The sequence below is a fragment of the Branchiostoma lanceolatum genome, chromosome 4 (genome assembly GCF_035083965.1).
Source record: "Branchiostoma lanceolatum isolate klBraLanc5 chromosome 4, klBraLanc5.hap2, whole genome shotgun sequence".
NCBI lineage: Eukaryota > Metazoa > Chordata > Leptocardii > Amphioxiformes > Branchiostomatidae > Branchiostoma > Branchiostoma lanceolatum.
Genome location: NC_089725.1, coordinates 9018711 through 9042100, shown reverse-complemented (window position 1 = coordinate 9042100; position 23390 = coordinate 9018711). Strand labels below are relative to the sequence as shown.

Below are 23390 nucleotides of genomic sequence, written 5' to 3'. Positions count from 1 at the left end.
GAAAACAGTACAGTGAAAGAAACAAGAATAACAGTATGTTATATTGGGAATAGTGCATTTTTGCAATGGGGGTGATTTGGGAATAGTCTATGTCTGTGTGAAGAATAGATTTCGGGTTCAGATATTCGCTGTTAATGTTATGTCTTCAGAACTTAAAGTTCAAACTTTCAGACATAAAGTTTGCTAGCATACCTTTATACTAGTTTAGTACATGGTCATGGTACAAACTTCAGGGGGTATGTACAGGGGTTAATATTGAAAAAATTACCAAATTAGGCGTCTAACAGTTTTTGTCTTTGGCATCAATTGACATCAGGCAAGATATGTATGTACGTGTGTGTATTTGTGAGTTTGCTTGACGATGTTGTATTTGGATAGCATTCAGCACCAAGGACAGAAGTAAAACAAAACAAAAGTCCGTAGGACACAATTCTCCGTGAAGTATTTATAGTATGTACAAGTCTTGACCCACACAGATTGCATCTCTGCACAGTCCAAGTAGTGTTTTAGAGCAAGTAAAGAAAAAGTGTTTGTTTATCTTTTTCTTTCAATACAAGAGTGGTCAACTTGCTGAAAAGTATGTTTTTACAGCATGGCACATATGGGATCTAGAAATTCCGGGAAAAGTCACAAAGTTTAGATCTAGATGGCCCCTTTTCAATTATCAACGAACCATTCAGCCTTACAACTAAGATGTATCAGAAATCACAAATATGCAGTAAATCCTCTTTCAACAATTTATTGCAGGCCGGCCTGATCTATAGCTATCAAGCTATTTGCAATAAAAAAGGCTAATTTATATTATCGTAACATTTCACGAAGGTCAAAGGTCACCGGATCTAACCACCCGGAAGTGACACTGGCGCGCGCACTTTTCTGAGAGATATTTCTCAACAATCTTTCATCCCCTGCGTAAATTTTTGGCGACGCCTCAGGGGCGAGCCAAATGATATAGTATTGTGTGCAGATTGCAAGAATTCTAGAAATTGTACAGGCATTTGTCCAGGGGTATGCGGTATGTCGCCTGAAATGGTGTAGTATTGTTTGCAGTTTTCGAGAATTCTTGGAATTTTAAAGGCATTTGTTGGTCCAATGCACATGGTGCAGATTTGCCGGTGCCAACAGGTATTTATAGCGGACAGGAATGTTGGTATGTTTGTGTCCTGGGATAGAAAGGAATTTCTTCCCCTACACCTAATTATATATTATGTGAGTAAGAAGACTTGAATTCAGATCGTTCTTATTCATTTGTGGAGCACGGCGTCTTGTATTGAGATCTTTCTTATTAATCTGCAGAGCACCGCATCTTGAATTGTGAGTCCTGGGACAGAACAGTATTTTTTTTTGCATAGGCATTTTAAGCCAATAGGATGTTTGGAATGTCGTGAGCAGTATGAAGGATAGAAAGCCATGCAGCCCTACTAGGGACAGAAAACCTAGACAGGAAACCACATCTTTGGACCAGATGTGCCAGGCTTATACATATGACCACTCAGATCCATTTATCTATTTCTGTATTCTTTTACTAGGGTAGCTCCCTCAGTGGCTTGGCACTGTTTTTCAGGGAGGCCCTAGATCTGTGTGTTTGTATTTGTGGCAGAACAGGTACTCATCAGCCCTTTTCATTGGAAATCCTGTTTGAACAGCACCACCTAAGCAGGATACAGTAAAAATCAAAACAACGGCTCTGGTATGTTTGTCCCGGGGACCTGGTTTTGTGATCCAGATTCCCTTGGGTAGTCTGGTATGTTTGGATGTTAGCCCCCCATTACCTCATGTCTTGGAATGGTGGAATGTGGGTCACCTGTGCCTCTTCTGGTATTCCATTGGTATCTAGGTCAGGGATATCCCAGGAATGCAGAGGATAGAATGTGTGTCATGCAGCTATTTTTAGATGATACACGTTACGGAATGTTAGTTAGCAGGAAGTCCCTGGCACAAATTCCTAAGCTACTATGTATACATGTAGTAACATCGTGCCTATTCACCTTCCTGACTCTATGGGGTATGAGCCGTAAGTGTTCAAAGGATGCTGTTACATTGCGTGTGCTGTGTCTGTTTGTAAGTGGACAAGTATAAGTATGATGTTAGAATTTGTAATAATTGTAGATTTTAGCTAAATTGTGGCATTGATGTAAACAGCAGTCCTGTCAGAGTAGAAATTGGTCATTGTTGTGGTGGCAAGCAGTGAGCACCGAGTGTTGTTTTTAGTTGTCTGTGATGTTCATTCTGGTGGTGGGATTATGCATGATAGAATGTAGTTGTGCTGTCGTTGCCTGTGTGTGTGTGTGTGTGTATGTGTCTGTATTTGTCCAACAGAACAGGTACTCATCAGCCCTTTTCGTTGGAAATCCTGTATGAACAGCACCACCTATGTCAGTAACAGTGCCCTAAGCAGGGTACAGTAAAAATGAAAACAACTACAACAACTACCGTCGGCATGGCAATGTATTTTTTTCATTGCCAATCTTGTTTACATTGTCACAGCCTCCGTATTATAAACTACAAGTGTGGTAAGTTTGAAGGTCCAGAGATTTGCCATTTTCACACTATTTTTCACACTGTGCGTAAAAATGCATCGTCCGTCCCGTGCGCACATACTGTATGCGAGTTGCGAGTGGACACGCCGGCATACTTAATACACAGACTGGAGGTCACTCTGCACATGTTCGCAGCTAAAACTCACAATTCCCGTTGCCGCATTGGTATGTAACTTGGTATATCGTTTGCTAGGTTGCGTGTGGTGATGCACGTTGTCTATTTTTCAATGTAACAGTGACTATACGATCACAGCAAGTAAGGAAGATTTATACCCCGTATCTGCCTGAAGTATTCCAGTCATGCATAACGGATTATAACATGGTCCCTATGGCAGGGCAGTGGGACATAGCATTAATTATAGGGGTGCAATTACGATATTGGATTGACGTTTAAAGTAGTTATGGTGTAACAAAGCTATTGTGCATCACCACGCCGAACCAGGCAAACGATATGCCAAGTTACACACCAATGCGACAACGGGATCGTGAGTTATAGCTGCGAACGCGCAAACAAAAGCATTTCCAATACTCCCAGAAGGAGGTCATCCTCCTTCCCGGAGTAAAAAAGTCTTCTGCTACATCATATTCACACTCATGGATCACAAGCATTGGCTGGCGCCATGGCAATCATTACTAGGACTGCAAGTTTCTACTTTCAACGTTGTTTCACTCTCTTGGATCAAAAGCGTCACCTAGCATTGTTATGTACAACTGCAATCGTTCACAGCATCGTCCTCGTTAAAAGCATCATGCTATATTTGCTCCATTTTATGCCTATGATTGCAATGATTGCAGTACTAGTAAGGAATACTGGGCGACGCTTTGAATCCACGAACAGAAGATCTTATGATAGAATTTGATTGATTTATTTATGAATCTTTAGGGTGGTCCCTTCAGTTTGTGAGTTTCTTACTTACCTTCGTCAAAAAGGCTATGATTTCAGGTCTGTTTGTCCATGAACAGCACGGATAAGTTGTGGATGGATCTTCATGATATTTGGCATGTTGGCAAAATCAAGAAATTATATTATGGGCCCCTTAGCAGCTTTCCATGGTACCACATCTTCCAGTTTTTCAGCAGCACATTGGTCATCATTTTTGACAATAAGAATCGACCTATCAGCAACCCTTAGCTGTGCAATTGATAGAATTTTCCTTTCGCGTGGTGTACCATGGTTATCTGTCAAAAACATGTTAATATCTAGGCGTTGTAAACCTATCTAACGAATTAAGTTGATTTCCTTCAATATCTTTGACAAAAAAACTTTTATTGTAACTGAACTGGAACAGAATAAAGGGCATAAACAAATATAACAGAAGGGACCTATAAATTAACATATCAACCCTGTGTGCCTATATCATCTCTACAGTAACCATAATACAACTCAACTAGTAGGTAGATTGTAACAACTAAGAAATTAAAACAAACTTAAAAGGAAAGTAAACATGATACTATTATCATAGTGTTGTGACAAAGAAAACGTATTTGATTTTCTCAAAGATGAATAAAACCAATACAAAAGACCTGCAAATGCCTACCTACATTAAATGCTATGTAAACTTCAAGTTTGTAACCCTGTGCTTACCATATACCTAAAAGCTACAATAACAGAATGACACTGGTAGCTCTGAAATGCTACAATTAAACCTGAACTGTAACAGACTAAATTGCATGAACAACTTGACATTCTTAGAGCTGATTAACATTAGTGCCTACAAGAGACATACTAATACCTCTACCTGTATAAACAGCAAAATCTGTTTGTAACCCTGTGCCTACAATATCTTCAGCTACAATAACGAAACTGATACCGGTAGCTTGAAATGCTACAATTGAACCTGAACTGTAACAAACTAAATGACATAAACAACTAATGTCTTGACATTCTTAGAGCTGCTTAGCAAGTGCTTATATATACAAGAGACCTACTAATACCTCTACCTGTGTAAACATCAAAATCTGTAAACTTTGTAACCCAGCGCCTACATTACAGCTACAATAACGGAATGATACCAGTAGCTTGAAATGCTACAATTGAACCTGAACTGTAACAAACTAAATGACATAAACAACTGTCAAAGATGGGCCCTTAATCAACATAACCCTGAGCCCATCATCTATACAGCTATAGTATACACTGTATTTGCAAATACATGTACTAGCTTATGATGCATTACATAATAAAATCGACAAAATGTAACATCGTAGAAGAGGGAATGAAATAAACCTTAACAAACCATTCCTGGCATACTAATGAATGTAAGTGTCTAATTATACATCATTCTTTCTCGAAAATTCCTAAGAAAGTGCGTTTTTACATTACCCAGTCTACTGAACTGCCTTCTGTACTCCTCACACCTGCAGGGTTTCTCCCGTGTGAGACGGCATGTGACTCTTCAGATGACCCAGTCTACTGAACTGCCTGCTGCACTCCTCACACCTGTAGGGTTTCTCACCTGTGTGAGTCCGCATATGAATCTTAAGAACACCCAGCCTATTGAACTGCCTGCTGCACTCCTCACACCTGTAGGGTTTCTCACCTGTGTGAGTCCGCATATGAATCTTAAGAACACCCAGCCTATTGAACTGCCTGCTGCACTCCTCACACCTGTAGGGTTTCTCCCCTGTGTGAGTCATAATGTGTCTCCTCAAATCATCCAGCCTACTGAACTGCCTTCCGCATTCCTCACACCTGTAGGGTTTCTCACCTGTGTGAGATCGCATGTGTTTCTTCAGATCACACTGCTGCCTGAAATGCTTTCTGCACTCCTCACACTGGTAGGGTTTCTCACCTGTGTGAGTCCGTATGTGAGACTTCAGAGTATGTAGTTCATTGAAATGCCTGCTGCACTCCTCACACTTGTAGGGTTTCTCCCCTGTGTGAGTCTGCACATGTTTCTTCAGACTAGAACGTAGACGGAACTGTCTGCTGCACTTCTCACACCTGTAGGGTTTCTCACCTGTGTGAGTCATAATGTGTCTCCTCAAATCATCATGCCTACTGAACTGCCTTCCGCATTCCTCACACCTGTAGGGTTTCTCACCTGTGTGAGACCGCATGTGTTTCTTCAGATCACACTGCTGCCTGAAATGCTTTCTACACTCCTCACACCTGTAGGGTTTCTCACCTGTGTGAGTCCGCATGTGTTTCTTCAGATCACACTGCTGCCTGAAATGCTTTCTACACTCCTCACACCTGTAGGGTTTCTCACCTGTGTGAGTCCGCATGTGTTTCTTCAGATTACCTAGCTGACTGAAATGCCTGCTGCACTTCTTACACCTGTAGGGTTTCCCCCCTGTGTGAGTCCGCACATGTTTCTTCTGCCTACAAGGTAGACTGAACTGCCTGCTGCACTCCTCACAGTCACACCTGTTGAGTTTCTTAGCTGTGTGAGTCCGCATGTGAGTCTTTAGAACAGCTAGCCTATTGAACTGCCTGCTGCACTTCTCACACCTGTAGGGTTTCTCACCTGTGTGCATGTGAGTTTCTAGAGCACTCCGCCTACTGAACTGCTTGCTGCACTCCTCACACCATTGAAGTGTGTGGGCAAACCCACCAACTTCACCACTGCTAACATCATTACAGCAGCTCTTTGTTGTCGCCATCAAGTTTCTTCTGCAAGTGAAGAGTAAATAGAACAAATAAAAATTTGTCCATTTGAAATTTGCAGCACAGGAGAATGTTATAATTGACATTATCACATAGCCAGATGGCGTCGACCAATCAGAAGCCTCCATTGCCCATGTGTTATAACACACCCGTTCGACCCTTCCATTATGTAGAGGGAGGGATCTTTTTGATGAATCTTTTTCTTAACCTTGTTTAAAAATCTTTAACGTCTTAAAATTCACAAAATCTTCTTAAGATACATGAAAAAAGGAACAAATTTCAATTCAAGTGAAATTCAAATGGAAGGACTGAAAACAAAAATTTTTGCGTCCCCACCGAGAGTGGAACCCCGCCGTCCTCAATAATTTCGTCCGCCATTACCCGTTTGATCGATATGGACAGAGTACCACAGTTTTTCGTCGAAGAACTGTCAGGCGCAGACTTAGAGTCAGTTTTCGGGTCATGGGAAGCTGGGGAAGACGTACTTCTTTATCACTTTCTTCCTGCGGCACTTCGTTCATATTGTGATCAAACGTTAACCGGTTTCAAAGATGGCGAACGAAGAAAATAATGGTCAAAATGGTTGACTGGTTTTTAGCCATACTTCAGTGAAACAAAAATGTTTCACACATAAGAGCTAGTCATGGTCCTGTTACCTTCAAATTTTAGTTACTTAAGACGAGAATCGAACTGTCACTATCATTATACTTATAGTATCAACTTCAGAGCAAACTAGAAAAGCAACATGTTCGGGAAAATGCAGGATATTCCCCTCCCATTACCTACACCTCAAATAACAGCCTTAGCATTGACCGTAATGGTATTTCTGCATAATTTATGCAAACGAGGTCTGCATTAGCATAATTTATCATTAGGTGTGTTCACCTTTCCTAAAGATACCTACATCTCAAGTATGACATCTGTAGCTTTTATGGTAAGGGATATGTATAAATTATGCATAAGGCCCTCATTAGCATAATTTATGGCCAGGTTTTCTGACCTACATCTCAAATATGACATCTGTAGCCTTTACAGTAAGGGAAATACAAGTACATGCCTAAATAATGTAAATGAGGTCTGCATTAGCATAATTTATGGCCAGGTGTATTCACCTTTTCTAAAGGTACCTACATCTCAAATATGTCATCTGTAGCCTTTACAGTAAGGGAAATACAAGTACATGCCTAAATTATGTAAATGAGGTCTGCATTAGCATAATTTATGGCCAGGTGTATTCACCTTTTCTAAAGGTACCCACATCTCAGATATGACATCTGTAGCCTTTACAGTAAGGGAAATGTAAGTACATGCCTAAATTATGCAAATGAGGCCCTCATTAGCTTAATTTATGGCCAGTTTTTTTTACCTTTCCTAATGGTGCCTACAGCTCAAATAGGTCCTCATTAGCATAATTTATGTCCAGGTGCATTCACCTGTCCTAAACTTAAAGGTACCTACATCTCAAAGATGACATCTGCAGTTTATGGCATAAATTATGCAAATTAGGTCATTAGCATAATTTATTGTCAGGTGTAGTCACCTTTCCTAAAGGTTCCTACATCTGAAATATAACATCCGTACCATATAACTTTTTGCAATTAGTTACCACCCCACATCTACTTGGTTTTTGGCAGAAGAAGAAGACAGTATATTCCCTCCTGGAAGGGTAATATAATAATGCCAAATACTTTGTTGTCATGCTGCATTACATGGATTGATTTACATGTATAGTATCAAATAAATGTGTTATACAGGACTTTGTCTCTCTTATATGGATCAGTTTGGATAGGCTACATGATAATAACGTTTAAACTTACTTAATGACGCGCCTGTTCCTTGGTGTATATGGTGTCTTAAGGCCTGGCCATGTGCTATAACCACCGAATAAAACCACCGAGTGAGCAAATTCGGTGGTTATAGCACATGACCAGCACTTGACTTCACAAAATTTATCCCTCAAAATGCAGGAAATAGTGTCTCATTGGGTTATGAATTCAAAAATTTTCCGAGGGAACAAGCCAGACACCCTACTCTGTGGTAATTTCTTCGTAGCTTGCGCCGCGTTAAGTTGGCCTTCTGTACCTGACCCCTATGCTGTGAAAAAATTCTGGCGAGAACACTGCATGGTATCTATGTCAATGTGCTAGGAATATTTTTGTTGTTGTTAAATACAAAATTGCATGCTGGCACAAACTTTACATGCAATAATACACAAAATATATAACCAGAGGTTCAGGTTCTTATAAGTAAGAACCTAAACCCATGGCATTAATGTGCTAGGAATATTTTTTTGTTACATATTAAATTGCATGCTGGCACAAATTTTACATGCAAAGTTATACACAGTTATTAGCAAACAAAAAAGCTCAGAAATAAACACAAAACAGCAATGTTTTTGTCTTTTTTCAGTGAAACTTTTACGATCTATGGAAGGTTTCAGATAGTCTAGAACAAAAAAGAGAAAATCAATACAAGCGAGAGATTGAGAAAATCAATACAAGCGAGATAGTTTTCTGCAAGTCCGTTTCCCCCCTCAAAAAAAAGGGTTTCAACCATACTGTTAACCCTACAATTTAGTACAAAGCAGTTGCAAAATGAGCCAATATATGCCATATGTAATCATATGTTGCCACAAAATTTAAAACATACACGATGGTCAAATATGAGTGCAAAATTTCCAGACTCTTTTAGATTTTGAATCATATTCTATCATGTTTGAAGTGATGTATTCAAAAAGAATGTGCGTTCACGGTCATTTGCAGGTTTTCACTGTAAATCCGTGCCAAAATTCTTTCCGAGGTGCCGTACATAAGAAGAAAACCCACTTTGTTACAAATACAAACCATTTTCTTGACAGTATATCTTTGCTGAAACTTTGGTGTGGACAATATTGTAACATATAACCAAACTTTGTATTAAACTGGCACCATTGTGGATGACCTTAAAAGTTGCAGGGCTTGTTAACGCCGGCATCAACATTCAAATATCCCCTGCCCCTATCTGTGAAGCATGTCATTATTCCAAACTGGTATTGAAAACTCAAGTAACGTGTGTCCAAAATCATTGAATTGTCAAGAGCTAATATCTCCAGACCTGTGGATTTATTTTGAGGTATTCACATTGGCTAATTTCATTTACAATTGGCGAGACACATGCAAGAGGTCATTTTTCTAACTATCATGATCTTTTAGAAGACGTTACAACTCTCCCAGGGGACCACGTGGGAGTCCGGGTAACCTGATACCCTCCCTTACAGTGGAAAGTTGACTCTTGTGAACGACCCCATAAAAAAAACAGATACTAATGTCGAGGATGTGAAAGAACAAAAATGAAGAATCTATTATTCGGTATAAAATATGATACTCTGTGTGTTTAGTTATTTGTTCAACCTTCCTGACCACCAAGATTTCATAATGAAGGCAACTTTTTATTTGGCCAAACTTTGTTAATTTGAACTCTCTTCAATGCATTCCCCCAGAGAATCTCATGTCCATGGTCAAGAAGGAATGGAACATATTGCCATTTTTAAACAGGTGAAGGCTTTCCTGGGAGTTAAGCTTTACAGAGACAAGAAATCCATAATTTTAAAACAAGATTTCTTACACCTCATGCAGATTTAGTATCATCTTGTCTCATTGCTCGTGCAAATAATGCTGTTCTTGGCATAATTTATCTATAGTCTGTTTCAAATGATGACATTCGCTACCATCGCCAAAATTATATATAAAATCATATTGTATGTGTCAAAGTCCTATCCTGTTGCAGAATACCATGTATCATTTCATCGTAAATTAGCCTGTCAATAATGGGGGAAAGTCTTATTGACAGGCTGTCAGTAGCCTCTGTCATCTAAAGTTGGACGGGACTGTTTTAATGTGGCTTGTGACAGCAGGTGGTTGCCCGGTCAAGTTTGACAATAAATGCCTTCCTCCTCGTGGGGCACTCCATAGACGAGATACACTTTGGTTATGACGAGGAAGATATCATTCAAAAGTTTCGAAAAAATAGAAGCACTTCGCCACCACTTTAAAAACGCCGCCCCCTCCCCCACAAGGTCACCCGTTCAGCACCCAGGACAAACCTCAAGTTACAAACTAAAACAGTCGCAAAATCATGACTTCTAGTCTGTCAGCCATCGTTAATCAACCTGACATAAATCTTACCTGAAAGCTATCGACGATTCTAACGGTAGAAACTGACTCGTCCAAGGACAAAGATAGTTGAAAGAGAAGTACACTTTGAACAAGGTCGCACTACACAGTTTATCAATCCGCGATCCCGTGACGTATGGTAAGAAAAATAGTGCGACAGAAATATTGAACCGTTCAAAAACATCTCAACGTAAAAGCCAACGAGGTATGAACTTGACTGTATGGTAGAATCAAAGGTCACCCTTTAGATCGTATGAATCATAATGAGGTTGTGACGTTTGCGAAGTCGGCGTATAAATCATGCGAATGAACTTTACAGATTGTATGGGTGAGAAGGCTGCAGTTCCGCATATACCCGCATGACCTCATTTAAAAGAGGGCGTCAAAATGTCAACCACACTTTTTCTCTGTTTTCAGCTATTTTGTTGATTGTACCCTTTAATCAAACGTATACTTAATCGTTTGTCGCCATTCTCTATTGCATCCTACTAGTTCTACAATTTTAACTGCGTCGATGTCGGTCAGTTTGTGGTCAAGTTTGCCCCGAAAAAAATGCGAATACACGCAATCACCGGTGGTAAAATTGCCGTCAAGTTGTTGCCACCGACGCACATTATCCTGCAAAATATGATGGACCAAATTCAAGTTTCAAAACCTTTGATTTTGGTCCATCATATTTTGGGTGGGATACCATTGCAAGGTCGCACCAAGGTGGTTATATCGCACCAAAAACGTTCAATTTGAAGACATATCTATTAGTTCTTTTTTTTCCGAAACTAGTCGAAAATAAATGCACGCCTTGATGTCTTCCATCAAATTTACATGATGTGGCCTCATATATTTAAAGTCTTCCTTGGAAAGGTTTCAGAAATTCTGATATTTGCGACACACAATATTCGACGACGGGACTTGAGCCGTTATTTAATTTTATGAGAGAAAGTTGCAACAGTACACTTGACCCCCCGAGGTCCACAAAATGGAATGTACCGCCTGGGTTCCTTGGTGCCAACCAGGGGTTCGAAACCGGTTAACTTCAAATTTGACGATTTTATCATTGTTAACCATTTTCTACCATTTTTTGTAAATATTTCTAAAAGTGAAAGAATCACATCGATGTTAAGAAATTGTTCTAAATAAAGAGATTTTTGTGCAGTTCCTTTCAAAATATTTCTTAATTATCTAATCGACTTCAAAGAAATTCATATTTTTATATTCAATCTTTCAGAAAAATTTAGAACTATTGTCAGTCAGATATCCTTTTATTAGAATTTTTCTAAATCATTACAAATATTATCATAAAACCCTCTTGGTGACTTGGAATGGATTCTATTGAGTTTTTATTTGTACATTTGTGACATTTATGAGTACGAGTATAGAAATAAAGGTAATGTAAAAATTAGATTCAGTTATTTTTCTTATATCAAGAACACTACAAAAGAAACCGTATGTTATCATAACAAACAAACAAACAAACAAATATTTCTATAAGTCGGGAATTGAAGGATGATATCGTTACCTTCTGAGTGCCCCGGCCTCTTTCTGACAGCCACCTGGTGAGACAACCGTTCGGTCAGAGAGCGGGGCAATCAGAAGAAGGTGCGAGAGGTCCCGGGTTCGAAACCACCGATATGCCCCGACGTTGTGCCCTTGGGAAAAGCACTTTGCACGACTTTCCTCACTTCACTCAGGTGCAAATCATGAGTACCTAGCTTCGGTTAGGGACGTCCCTCGGATAGGACGTTAAATGGAGGTCCCGTGTTTGAGGAGAGCCACCCATTGAGCACGAGCCCACACTTTAAATATCGAAAAGAGTAGGGGTCCTGCCCGGTGTGAGTGGTTCCAAACCTGCAGTCCTATGGCTGCACCATCCTCGTTCACCAGGACCCTTCCGCTCCAGGACCCTTCCGCTCCACGTTACATCGCTCGCAGAAAGGGCCCTGGTAACACGGGATGGCATCCATGGTTATTGCAGGTCGACGAGACTTGCTGATGAATAATTAATGAGCTAACCCTTATTTGGGACAAACGGCAGTTGTAGCTCATGAATAGTTAATGAGCTAACCCTTATTTGGGACAAACGGCAGTTGTAGCTCATGAATAATTAATGAGCTAGCAGTAACACGTAACCTGATTGGTTGATAGCTTCCCAGCGTTCTTTGCGCGCTTGCTTCCGATGAGAGGAAGCAAACGGGTTTTAACCCCCCTGATTGGCTGAAGCTGTTTTGGTGGCGATATCGTAATAACCATGGATGCCATCCCGTGTTACCAGGGCCCTTTCTGCGAGCGATGTAACGTGGAGCGGAAGGGTTCTGGTGAACGAGGATTCTGCGAGCGATGTAACGTGGAGCGGAAGGGTTCTGGTGAACGAGGATGGGCTGCACATGGGTCCTTAATAGTAATAGCCTCCGGCTTGTTGGGCAACCCTGTGCATGCTGAACTAAAGGTGATCTGCAAGTTGCCCTCTCCTGAAGTTTAACATCTGCTGGGAGAAGACCCAACGGTTGCAAAGACCGTATCCAACTGGCAGAAGGAGTATTTATTGCAACCCGACGGTGCCTGACAACTTTTCTGGCTGACTGGAGTTAGAAGCTAGCTTGTACGATTTGGGCACCGTGGAGATCTGCTTGAAGATTAGACTGGCCAGCCAGACAACTAATATACACCAGATGTTCCCCACCCTTCGCATTCCGATGATCTCCGATCTGAACACATCGTGGCGTTTTCATCACGGAGGTAGAAACTGCTCTTTCGATTCCTTCCCTCTCATCCAGTTGGTGAAACTTAGTTTCGTAACTTGGCTTCAAGACTGATTTCAAGACTCATGATCACCCTGGCTTTCGACTACAGTAGTCCAGGTTCTGGTAGCCCAGTGTCCCCTGGGGCGACCAGCTGCAGTACCGTTATCAATCGCTGGCGCTAATTTTCCAGCGTGTGTCCACAAAAATTTGGCCATCTTGACAAGCTTCAGGTGCAAGCTGCCCTTTGTTTTGGTGAGTATTTTCAGAAAATTCTGCGTTATCTGTGACGGACATCAACTGGAAGAATGCGTAACAGATGAAGGAATAATTGGTTTCGTATATTTCGAGTTGAGAATTTATCCAGAGGGAAAAGACGACTTTTACGTGGACGGAGATTTGGGATTTGGGGCTCCATGATCAGTTTGTGAAACTCCAGTTGGTTTCGATGCTAAAAAGCAATCAAACAGTGACGTTATACCAAAACCTCCATGGTTATACATTGCCCAGAACTTACTTTGAAAAAAACTGCCATAATGATTCATTGTTCAATGAAGATTGTTTTGCTGAACTATGTGCCATGTGGCTTAGTTTAACTGATGGGCCGATAAAATATTTATGTGCCCATACTTTGCTTTAGACTTTAAAAAAACTTCGAACGTACTTCCTAGAATGGCTGGACCTTTGTAGAGGCCAGCCTACATGGCTGGTAAATGTGCTTTATAAAGTATTCAACTGTATCTGTAAGGTACGTTTTGTCTAGTGTATTAGCTGCATTCGTACCTTGTTTTGAAACCTACCTCCCCTCCCCATAATTTACTCAAAATCAAATCGGAGGGGGGCAGCCCCAAATACTGTAAAAGGGAAAATATTCGTGGGATTTAATTTCGTGGTAAATGGCATGTTTGGGGTGGTTTTGACAGCCATGCTGGGTTTTACTATGAAATCGAAAATGTTTAAGGTCAAGAAGTAACCACGAACATCATGAAAATAAAGCCACCGTGAACATTTACCCTTTTACAGTATTTGTGGTCTGTATTACTTTTAGCAGTGGCGATAAAGGAAAGTGCATTAAATGCAAGTTGACCTTTTTAGAAATTGGTTGTTAAGAACACTTAAAGCACACTTCACGGTCATATGTTCTTTTTTTTTTCTCAAACAATTTTTAGCACTCTCTTCAAGCCAAGATAGGAACTACAGGTGCTTTATAAAGGTTATTTGTGGCTTAATAATTTTCATAGAGGATAAAGTTTACCCAAAAAAAAGAACACCGTCACTCTCGGCACGACGGGCTGGACTTTTGCAATATTTTTGTATCAAAAGGACTCGAGAGATTATATGAGTATTCATTTGTAGCATCTGTTTTAAGATACTAGTATTTAATAGCTGAGTTTTATTTGCATGCTTTTGCCCGAGGGCTTATTAGGACAATGTATGAAAAGAGTATACAGACCGTGCAAGTTAACAATGGTGAAAAGTGGAACAAGTGACTATATTCTAAGAACTGATTCCGAATACAATCTACTTAGCTTTTGGGGTTTGACTTCTTTTTTGGAAGCACTGTGGAAGACAAAGTGTCCCACTTTTTCTGCGATTGGTGGGTTCTAGTTTTCTTTTTGTCAGTGAAAATTGCACCAAACACTGCACCAAAACTGCACCACGTGCAATGCTAGGTACGGAAAAGCCACATGTACTATGTCTTTCAAAATGTGCATGATATGGAATAAAGATTCATTCTATTCATGTATATGGACTGTACCATTTCATCATCACTTTCAACTTACAACATTGCATCAAACGTTTGTGGCCCATATAATATCAACATGTTATAAAAATACTCGTATTTTTTTCATGACCTGTTATAACATATATCAGCACACTAGATACATATACTAGTCCTGTACCACTATATCATTTTTAGCCTTATCTTAGGCTGGACTCATTTCTCCACCCAACACCAATAAGCATGTAAATAATAATCACTCTCCATAATAAGCCCTGATTATTTGACGAAGATAATGTGTTCGTGGAACTCTAGTTTGTTTAAATGTTTGACTGTATATTTTGCCAGACCAAAGTAGCTTTCCAATTTTTTTAGTTTGAAATGAAGATACCCATCTTTTAAACAGTTATTATCTACTATAATAATCTAGTGTATTACATTCATGACTGCTATGGTTAAGGCCCTACAACTTCAACTGTAGTGTTAGGCATTATCTAGACTAATCGTTAAGCCAACTGACCCACTAATGCACCACAATCATCCTTCATTCACAATGCTGGAGCCACAGACTTTTAGTTCCCCTTTGGAACTTTTATTCCCGTCTTTTCACCATGCAGTTATACATGTACATGTTAATGACACTCTATCTTCTACAAGTTGAGCTCCTTTAGGTATGTACTAGTACTACTACCTAATAAATTTCAGTAAGGAATTTAACTCCTTTCACCATAAAATTATACAGTGTTATTTTCTACCAGTCTAAGAATACATTGTGAATATGAATTCAACCTAAGAAATATCTACAGAAAAGGAACTTCATCCATATTTTTGTAATAACATGTAGCTTGTTGTCTTCCCCCATGCAGACAGGCACCTTTATTTTTGTTCAAAACAATAAAGAAAATTGAGCTCAGGAGATTTTTTTGGGGATTTATCAGAACTTTACCACCAGTGTATACATGTACAGTTACATGACAGTCATATATAAAATGCAGTTATTGTCTGATTCCAACTCATATCTTAACTTGCCAATACATTTTTTAGCTCAGCAAAATAGTATCTTAAGAAATATTATATATATAACACTTTTTTGTACTATTGCTTTAAACAGAAAATACTAATTATATACTATATAGTTATACTAATTGTAGAATCCTTTATCACATAGTCAAGGTAAAAATAAGAATTAATTTATAATTAATACAATTAGTAGTGTTAAAGTAACATAAATCATTAAAATATATAGGACTTGGGCAACAAAATAGACAATTTTCACTAAATTTTGCCAAATGTTTCCATTTTTAGCCGCTACTTAAAGTTTGAACAACATTTGTCATTTTTTTCTGTGAGGTGCAGATGGCAATTATTTGTGTTTGATATACTAGTACTGTAACAACATTCCAGACCAAAACAAAGCCAAATCCTAGGTTTTCAACACCTTAGTGATACATGACAGTGATGCATCAAAATAATGTACTTTGTGAATGCTGCTTGCTAGCTGATAGGTAATACAATAAAGGTACATTAAACTTATTTTAAAAAGAAATAATCAAAATGTAAACTTTTTATACCACCGACTGATCCTACAATAGGGGTCTTTAAGCTCCTTAAACAAACAAATCGTATAATACATCATGATAATGATGATGAGCAAAGTTTTAATGAAGAGTGACCTTAAGGCCATTATAGAATTTCCACTGAAAGCTCCATAAAGGTATGATTGATAATGACGTAACAAAATACAACTACTTATTAGTTCATAGAGGTACCAGATATCGTGCGGTACCAGTTATCATCCACTTTGGGTTATGACCACATATACATGTGGGTATTTTAATACAAAAGCCAGTTCTCAGGAGCAATAAGTGGGACTGTTGACCAACTTTCTCACATACATATCCTGTTGACCTGAGCGGATGTATACAGGAGAAAACTGGGGTCAAAGATAGGGTTTCTGCACTTTTCTGGGAGTTTGAGTGGGTCAAGTGCCTATTTATATTTCTGAATTAACTGTTTTTGCTTGCCTGTTCTTTCTTCTTCTTCTGCCAAAAACCAAGAAGATGTGGGGTGGTAGCTCTACTAATGGTATTGCAGAAAGTTTTATGTACCTTATGTTACATGGTACGGATGTTGTATGTGAGATGTATACCTGTAGAAAAGGTATTGTATAATATATGTTTAAACTTGTATTTCCCTTACCGTAAAATATGCGGATGTCATATTTGAGATGTAGGTACCTTTGGGAAAGGTGAATACACCTGGACATAAATTATGCTAATTGGGACCTAATTTGCATAATTTAGGCATAAACTTGTATTTCCCTTACCGTAGAGGATACAGATGTCATATTTGAGATGTAGGTACCTTTAGGAAAGGTAAGAACACCTGGCCATAAATTATGCTAATGAGGACCTCATTTGCATAATTTATGCAGAAATATGTATTTCCCTTACGGTAAATGCTATGGATGCCATACTTGAGATGTTGGTACCTTTAGGAAAGGTGAATACACCTGGACATAACTTATGTTAATGAGGAACTCCTTTCCATAATGCATGCAGAAAGTTCATTATTCCCTTACAGTAAATGCTAAGGATGTCATATTTGAGGTGTAGGTAATGAGAGGGGAATATCCTGCATTTTCTCGAAAATGTTGCCTTTCTAGTTTCTTTGAATTCCATTTTTATACATCAGACTCTTCTGACTTTTAGTTTTAGGTGCAGCAGAATTTTTGAGATTGAAATTTGGGTTAGTACTGTTATGAAGGCTAATGTTTTAGTGTATTTAAATGTGCTTTCCTATGGGAAACAGTCACTATAGCATCTGCCCTGTATATAGCAGCTACATGTATCATTGGGCATTTACATAACCTGTTGTCTGGACTGTGGACCATATTTTAGTTACTGAATGATTTATTTTAATACATGTAATTACAATAATTATACTTATGGACCAGCTCCATTGATTTGTCACACTGATGTTTTTGTATCTCTCAGTGTACTTGTGGACCATTGATATTGATTTTATTGGTTCATTAGTTGGAGAATAAGGAGCCAAGCCAAGGGTAGAGTCAGTGTTCCATGTTGTGAAGGGGACAAGGTCCATGAAGCAGAGGAAATACAATTTGGATCTTTAGAATTTACCTGTACATCATCTAGCAAGCTTTTCCCTCTAAGGTTAGCAGGTCCGGCACATGCGATCTGGCTTTCAAATGCATAACGTCCTGTCATCAGTTTTTTAAAGGGAAGCATGTTGCAGTCACACTGCCAGGGGTTGTTATTAATGTGAACAGTTGGAATGGAGGCCAGCATTGGAAATATGTCAGCTTTTAGGCTGGTCAACTGATTATTGTTAATACGTAAAGTCGTCAGATTTCCAAGTCCATCAAATATGCCAGCTGGAAGGCTTGTTAACTGATTAGTGTTAAGAAACAATGTCTTCAGGTTATAAAGTCCCTCAAATATGTCAGCTGGGAGACCAGCAAACTGATTCTCAGAAAGATACAAAGATCGCAAGTTACCAAGTCCCTCAAATGTATCAGCTGGGAGACTAGTTAATCGGTTAAGGAAAAGGACTATGGTTATCAAGCTGGTTAAGTTATGAAATGTACCGCTATTGATTGTAGATATCTGATTGTATCCAACGAGTAATCTTTCCAAGCTAGTATACCTTGAGAAATCAGACTGACTTAGAGTTGTGATGTCATTGGAATACAAGACAAGTCGAGTGATGTTTTTAGGTAAGTGCTGGGGGACACTGCTTAGGCCAGCAGATTCACAGTCACAGTCTGTGGTGTCACAACTGCAGGCACTAATTGACTAAATGACATGCAGTTCGGATCTCTTGGATTAACCTGTACGTCATCTAGCAAGCTTTTCCCTCTAAGGTTAGCAGGTCCGGCACATGTGATCTGTCTTTCAAATGCATAACGCCCTGTCATTAATTTCTTAAAGGGAAGCATATTGCAGTCACACTGCCAGGGGTTGTTATTAATGTGAACAGATGGAATGGAGGCCAGTACAGGAAATACGTCAGCTTTTAGGCTGGTCAACTGATTATTGTTAAGACGCAAAGTTGTCAGATTTTCAAGTCCATCAAATATGCCAGCTGGAAGGCTTGTTAACTGATTAGTGTTAAGAAACAATGTATCAAGCTTACGAAGTCCCTCAAATATGTCAGCTGGGAGACCAGAAAACTGATTCTGGGAAAGATACAAATTCTCCAGATTACCAAGTCCCTCAAATATATCAGCTGGGAGACTAGTTAATTGATTAAGGATAAGGGTCAGTGTAGTTAAGCTGGTCAAGTTATCAAAAGTTCCGTTATTGATTATAGAGATCTGATTGGCTGTAAGAAGTAATCTTTCCAAGCTAGTATACCTTGAGAAATCAGACTGACTTAAAGTTGTGATGTCATTCACACGCAAGTTAAGGCTAGTGATGTTTGTAGGCAGGTGCTGAGGGACACTGGTCAGATCTCTGTGGCCACAATAACAGTCTGATGAACAGCTGCTGCTGCAGGGTAGTGCTGTGGTTGGTCCAGTGTCTTTGAGGACGATCAGCAGCAGAACCAGCATCCTCTTCATCGCCATGTTGAACCTCTCAGTCTCAATGCTATTTTTTCTCCACTAATATGATGCAAAAGAAGATGTTCATCTAATTAGCATATCATTAGTATATGACGGTTTCTCTTTACACACAGTGAGGAACAGTCACAGCCCCCCACTGAAGTGATGCACGTCCCGGGTTGGAAGGTGGCGCACGTCGGTTCGTGGAAAAACCGATACATGATGTTTATTTCCTCTTTAGACCAGTGACGTACTCAGTGAATGTGGCCCGACTGACAAAATCTTTACAAAGAAACGACATCGCTTGCATCAACAACACTCCGTCTGCTTATTGGCAAATATCTTCGCCATCTCCGTATTCAGTTTCCTTTTCCTAGCCAATCACATGTTAGAGCGCAATAAATCTCTGGACCTCGCTGTGTGTTGAATCGTCCCACCATAATCACGTGCACGGCCAGAAAAAATGGCAGGAAAACAATGTCGCCAGACGACAGCGATGTTTATGTTGTTTTTCTTTGGTCGGTTTCCTACTCAACATTGACAATGATGTTTGTAGCGAATCTACAGAAAGAATTTTGCTATTAGCAAGCACCCACAACAAATGGAAATGGCACTGTAGAATGTTTTTGGCAAAAGTGGTGTACATGATACATAATGTCGTAGGGGTTTACCTTACCTTGGTTCTACTGGAGAAAGCTCAGCAGACACCTCTTGAATCAGGTATACAGAAGTTGCCCGAGATGAGATAAAATGCCTGAAAAAACAACAAATGTAGTAGTTAACATGCCAAGTCTTCATGTATTTTGTGATTCCAACACTCATTTTGTAGCGTCACATGTCGGAAGACACATCAGATGTCAGGTTGGTATGTAATAAACATAGAAAGCGGACAAAATGCAGTCAACATGCATGGTGACCATGAGTACCATCATGTACAAATATTTGTTGGCGGTGATGTTTCCTTATTATTATCTTGACAGAAAAATATGATTTGATTTTATTAGAATTGCAACAGTACGATACACATGGGACACAGGTATCTATTACTGGTGACATGACCCACACATTAAACATAACAGAACACATAGCAAAACATATATTGCACATAATTGAGTCAAAAAGAAAGCAATAAATTCTATAATCAACTCAGATGCAGTATGTGAATCAGAACCATGGAGAAACCCTGGGAATTTTCAAAGATTGTGTGACTAAGATTACAAAAAAGAGAGACCAAATGCTCATATAAATAGCTTAAACTATTGTGAATCTATGTACAATGTAATAGCCTTCTGACAGTGTCCCTGGCTGTCATTTCCTCATTGGCATTTTGATGTGACGCAGGAACCAAACTTTTGGCTTGCCAACTATTACAACAACATTTTCACTCGTAACATGAACAAATGATTTGTCAACTATCATGACTGTACAATTGTTAAGAAATAGTAGAAAGACTCACCAAAGGGTGGATGGTTGCAGATCTTGGTTTAGAATGAGAATTTTTTCAGGGTTGGGAGTGTGTCTTGCACTGTTCTTCGCTGCATTGCAGTTTAACTGTTGAACTAGATGAATCTATTCTTAGAAGTTAGCTCACACTCTGTATTGTCTTTACTTGCCCACAGGTGATAACCTTGTGGTAATTACTGTACCAACCAGGTGAAGGTAATCTGGTGATTGTGTTGCAGTCACGAAGTCAGAAACAACTTAGTGAGGCATGTTTGTCAGAGAGAGCTGATTTTTGAATTTAAAAGAAATCAATCATGAACAGGATCCTTAATCCACTTCAAAATCTGGTGGGAAAAAAGTCCAGTTCAGTTCTGAGCTACTGCTAGAATAGAGATGTTATCACACAATGAGGTGAGCAAAAGACACCTGTCCTTGATACCAATGCTACCCTCAGGGTAAAGATATCCTAATAGTATAATGTACAGAAAGTGCAGAAATGTTTGCGGTGGTTTTATGTTCATGGTTTTTGCGGTATTCTTCGCCGTGAACTTAAACCCACCGTGAATTTTTGTGCCCTCCTACCCCCTTGTTTGCTATTGTCTTTTAAAAACGCAAACTTAAAACAACCGCGAACACTCAATTTTCTCCCTATCGCGAAATCAAAACCACGCAAACTTAAAGGCATTTACAGTAATTGCTTTAGAATGTTAGCAGGAGGGGCCATAACATAACACAAGTCCTGACATAACACGAATTGCACCCTTGAACACATTTATTATGTGGAATAGTGTATGTATATACTATTGATATGATTGTTTTGATTATTGTAAGCGAGGGGGATATAGGATGCAATATCGGGCATCCATTTTACCATTTTACATGCATTATTGATGTGCAATTGATGATTTTTAGAATTAGATTGATGTAATTCAGAGTTCCACTTAGACATTTCTTGAATCTTGATTTTTACTGATTATGCACACACTGTATGCTGTGTTTGTTACCACTGACTATGCTGATTAGAAACTAAAAGGTAAATAAGCAAAGTCCTTGCACATATATGCACAGTGAGCTTTCATAATTGCATTCAAATTTGTATAGTCTTCTCTTGTACATGTATTTTGAAAAATATAATTTTAACTGCAGAAACAATGCATGTTCACTGGTCACTTGGTAGTGATGACTCATGTAGGCAAATAAACATGTACGACCAGTACCAAGCAGTCACACAACTATCATACCTAAGAAATAAAGCTTCACAAAACACTACAAATATAGAAAAATGACATAAGCATCACTGCCGTCTGACTACATTGTTTTCCCACGGGAGAGAAGTCGTGAAGGTGACAGACGAGAAGTCCGCTCCAAAGATTAATACACTCAACATAACATCAGAAGTACCATCTATGAAACTTTGTAGAGAGATGTCAAAGATACATCCCAATAATTATAAGTACTAGACATAGTTTTGTTGATGTTGGCGGTGTGGTTTTTGGCGACGCCTTGGGGCGAGCCTAATGGTATATATACATTGTGTGCAGTTTGCAAGAATTCTAGGAATTGTACAGGAATGTGAAAGTCCATGGGACGATAAATCAAGAAGGCCTGGATGGATTGTCTTCATATTTGGTAGGTGGGTAGGTCTTTGCAAGGCCACCTACATGTAGCGACTTCCTAAGATACTGAGACCCAGAGAGTGCTGGATTCTGTTGCTGAATGGGGTTTTCACTGTCAGCGAATGTGAAAAAAAACAAAAGATATGATAATTAGTGCTACAAAAAAGGAAAATGTCCCCACCCCACCCCATCCTTCAATAGAAGGCCACCCAATTGAACGTGTCCCAACATTCAAACTTCTAAGGTGTATTCATTTCGTATGATCTGACTTGCAATTGGGATGCCCATGTCCAGTATATGCTCGCTAAAACTCCCCCAAGAATGTATCATTTAACTGTTGCTAAGAAGGCTGGTTTGTCTACAGATGTGCTTACACGCATTTATCTTGTATTCATACGTCCCTTACTTGAATATGCCAGCCCAGTTTGGGGAGGCCTGCCCAAACACCTATCACACCTGCTCGAAAGTCAGTGCAAAAGCGATGTTGTAAGAGTAAGATTATAGATATCCCCGTAGAGTCTCTGCCTTCTCTGTCTGCAAGGCGGGACCAGGCCAGCTTGCGCACACTACAAAACATCTCGGAGGATCCTCACAACCCTCTGCTTGATTTTGTGTCCAAACCATCGCAGATGAACTACAATCTGCGTTGGGCTCGTGAACAGGTCCTCCCCACACTTAAGTAAAACTAAGCGACATGAAATATCTTTCATGCCACGTGCTCTGAAGTTGTAATGTCCAAGAAGAATCCCTAGATGTTGTGAGCTTATATTTTAATTTGTATAGATTTTATATTGATTGCTGTTGTTGCTTTTTAACTCTAATGTTAACTGTATCCTAAGAGCGTTTTTACTGTAGTTTCAACACATTTCATGTGACTTGCACATTTGTTACATGCATTATGCAAGTTGTTATCAATTATAAACTGAAACTGAAGTCTTTTGATTATAATAAAGAGAAAATTGGTTGACGTTTGAATTTTGAGCTCGTGTCTGGAACAGAATCCTT

General features: G+C 39.4%; 1 protein-coding gene and 2 long non-coding RNA genes across 4 annotated transcripts in view; 1 reads left to right on the top strand and 2 right to left on the bottom strand.

Annotated features, from left to right (window-relative positions):
- Positions 1-3803: 3803 nt before the first annotated feature.
- LOC136432446 (zinc finger protein 678-like) lies at positions 3804-10421 on the bottom strand. The gene is made up of 2 exons (XM_066423741.1): positions 10314-10421; positions 3804-6156 (listed from the first exon to the last, which is right to left on the bottom strand). The coding sequence occupies exon 2, from the start codon at positions 6144-6146 to the stop codon at positions 4893-4895; it is 1254 nt and encodes a 417-aa protein (XP_066279838.1). The 5' UTR covers positions 6147-6156; positions 10314-10421; the 3' UTR covers positions 3804-4892.
- Positions 10422-12897: 2476 nt separating this feature from the next.
- Positions 12898-23390, top strand: part of LOC136432444 (uncharacterized) — a 29611-nt gene continuing 19118 nt past the window's right edge. The window contains exon 1 of one of the 2 annotated variants that reach the window (XR_010755530.1): positions 12898-13291. This is a non-coding gene — a long non-coding RNA (uncharacterized lncRNA). Of the gene's footprint in view, positions 13292-13567; positions 13785-23390 lie in introns of those variants that run through there. The other variant, XR_010755531.1, reaches the window with a different exon arrangement.
- On the bottom strand, positions 19351-20875 carry LOC136432445 (uncharacterized). Its single transcript, XR_010755532.1, has 3 exons — positions 20783-20875; positions 20003-20080; positions 19351-19386 (listed from the first exon to the last, which is right to left on the bottom strand). It is a non-coding gene; the product is annotated as an uncharacterized lncRNA (long non-coding RNA).

What these genes read in the sequence shown, in the direction of transcription:
- LOC136432446 (XM_066423741.1), bottom strand. Translation starts at nt 6,146, where the DNA reads ATGGCGACAACAAAGAGCTGCTGTAATGATGTTAGCAGTGGTGAAGTT.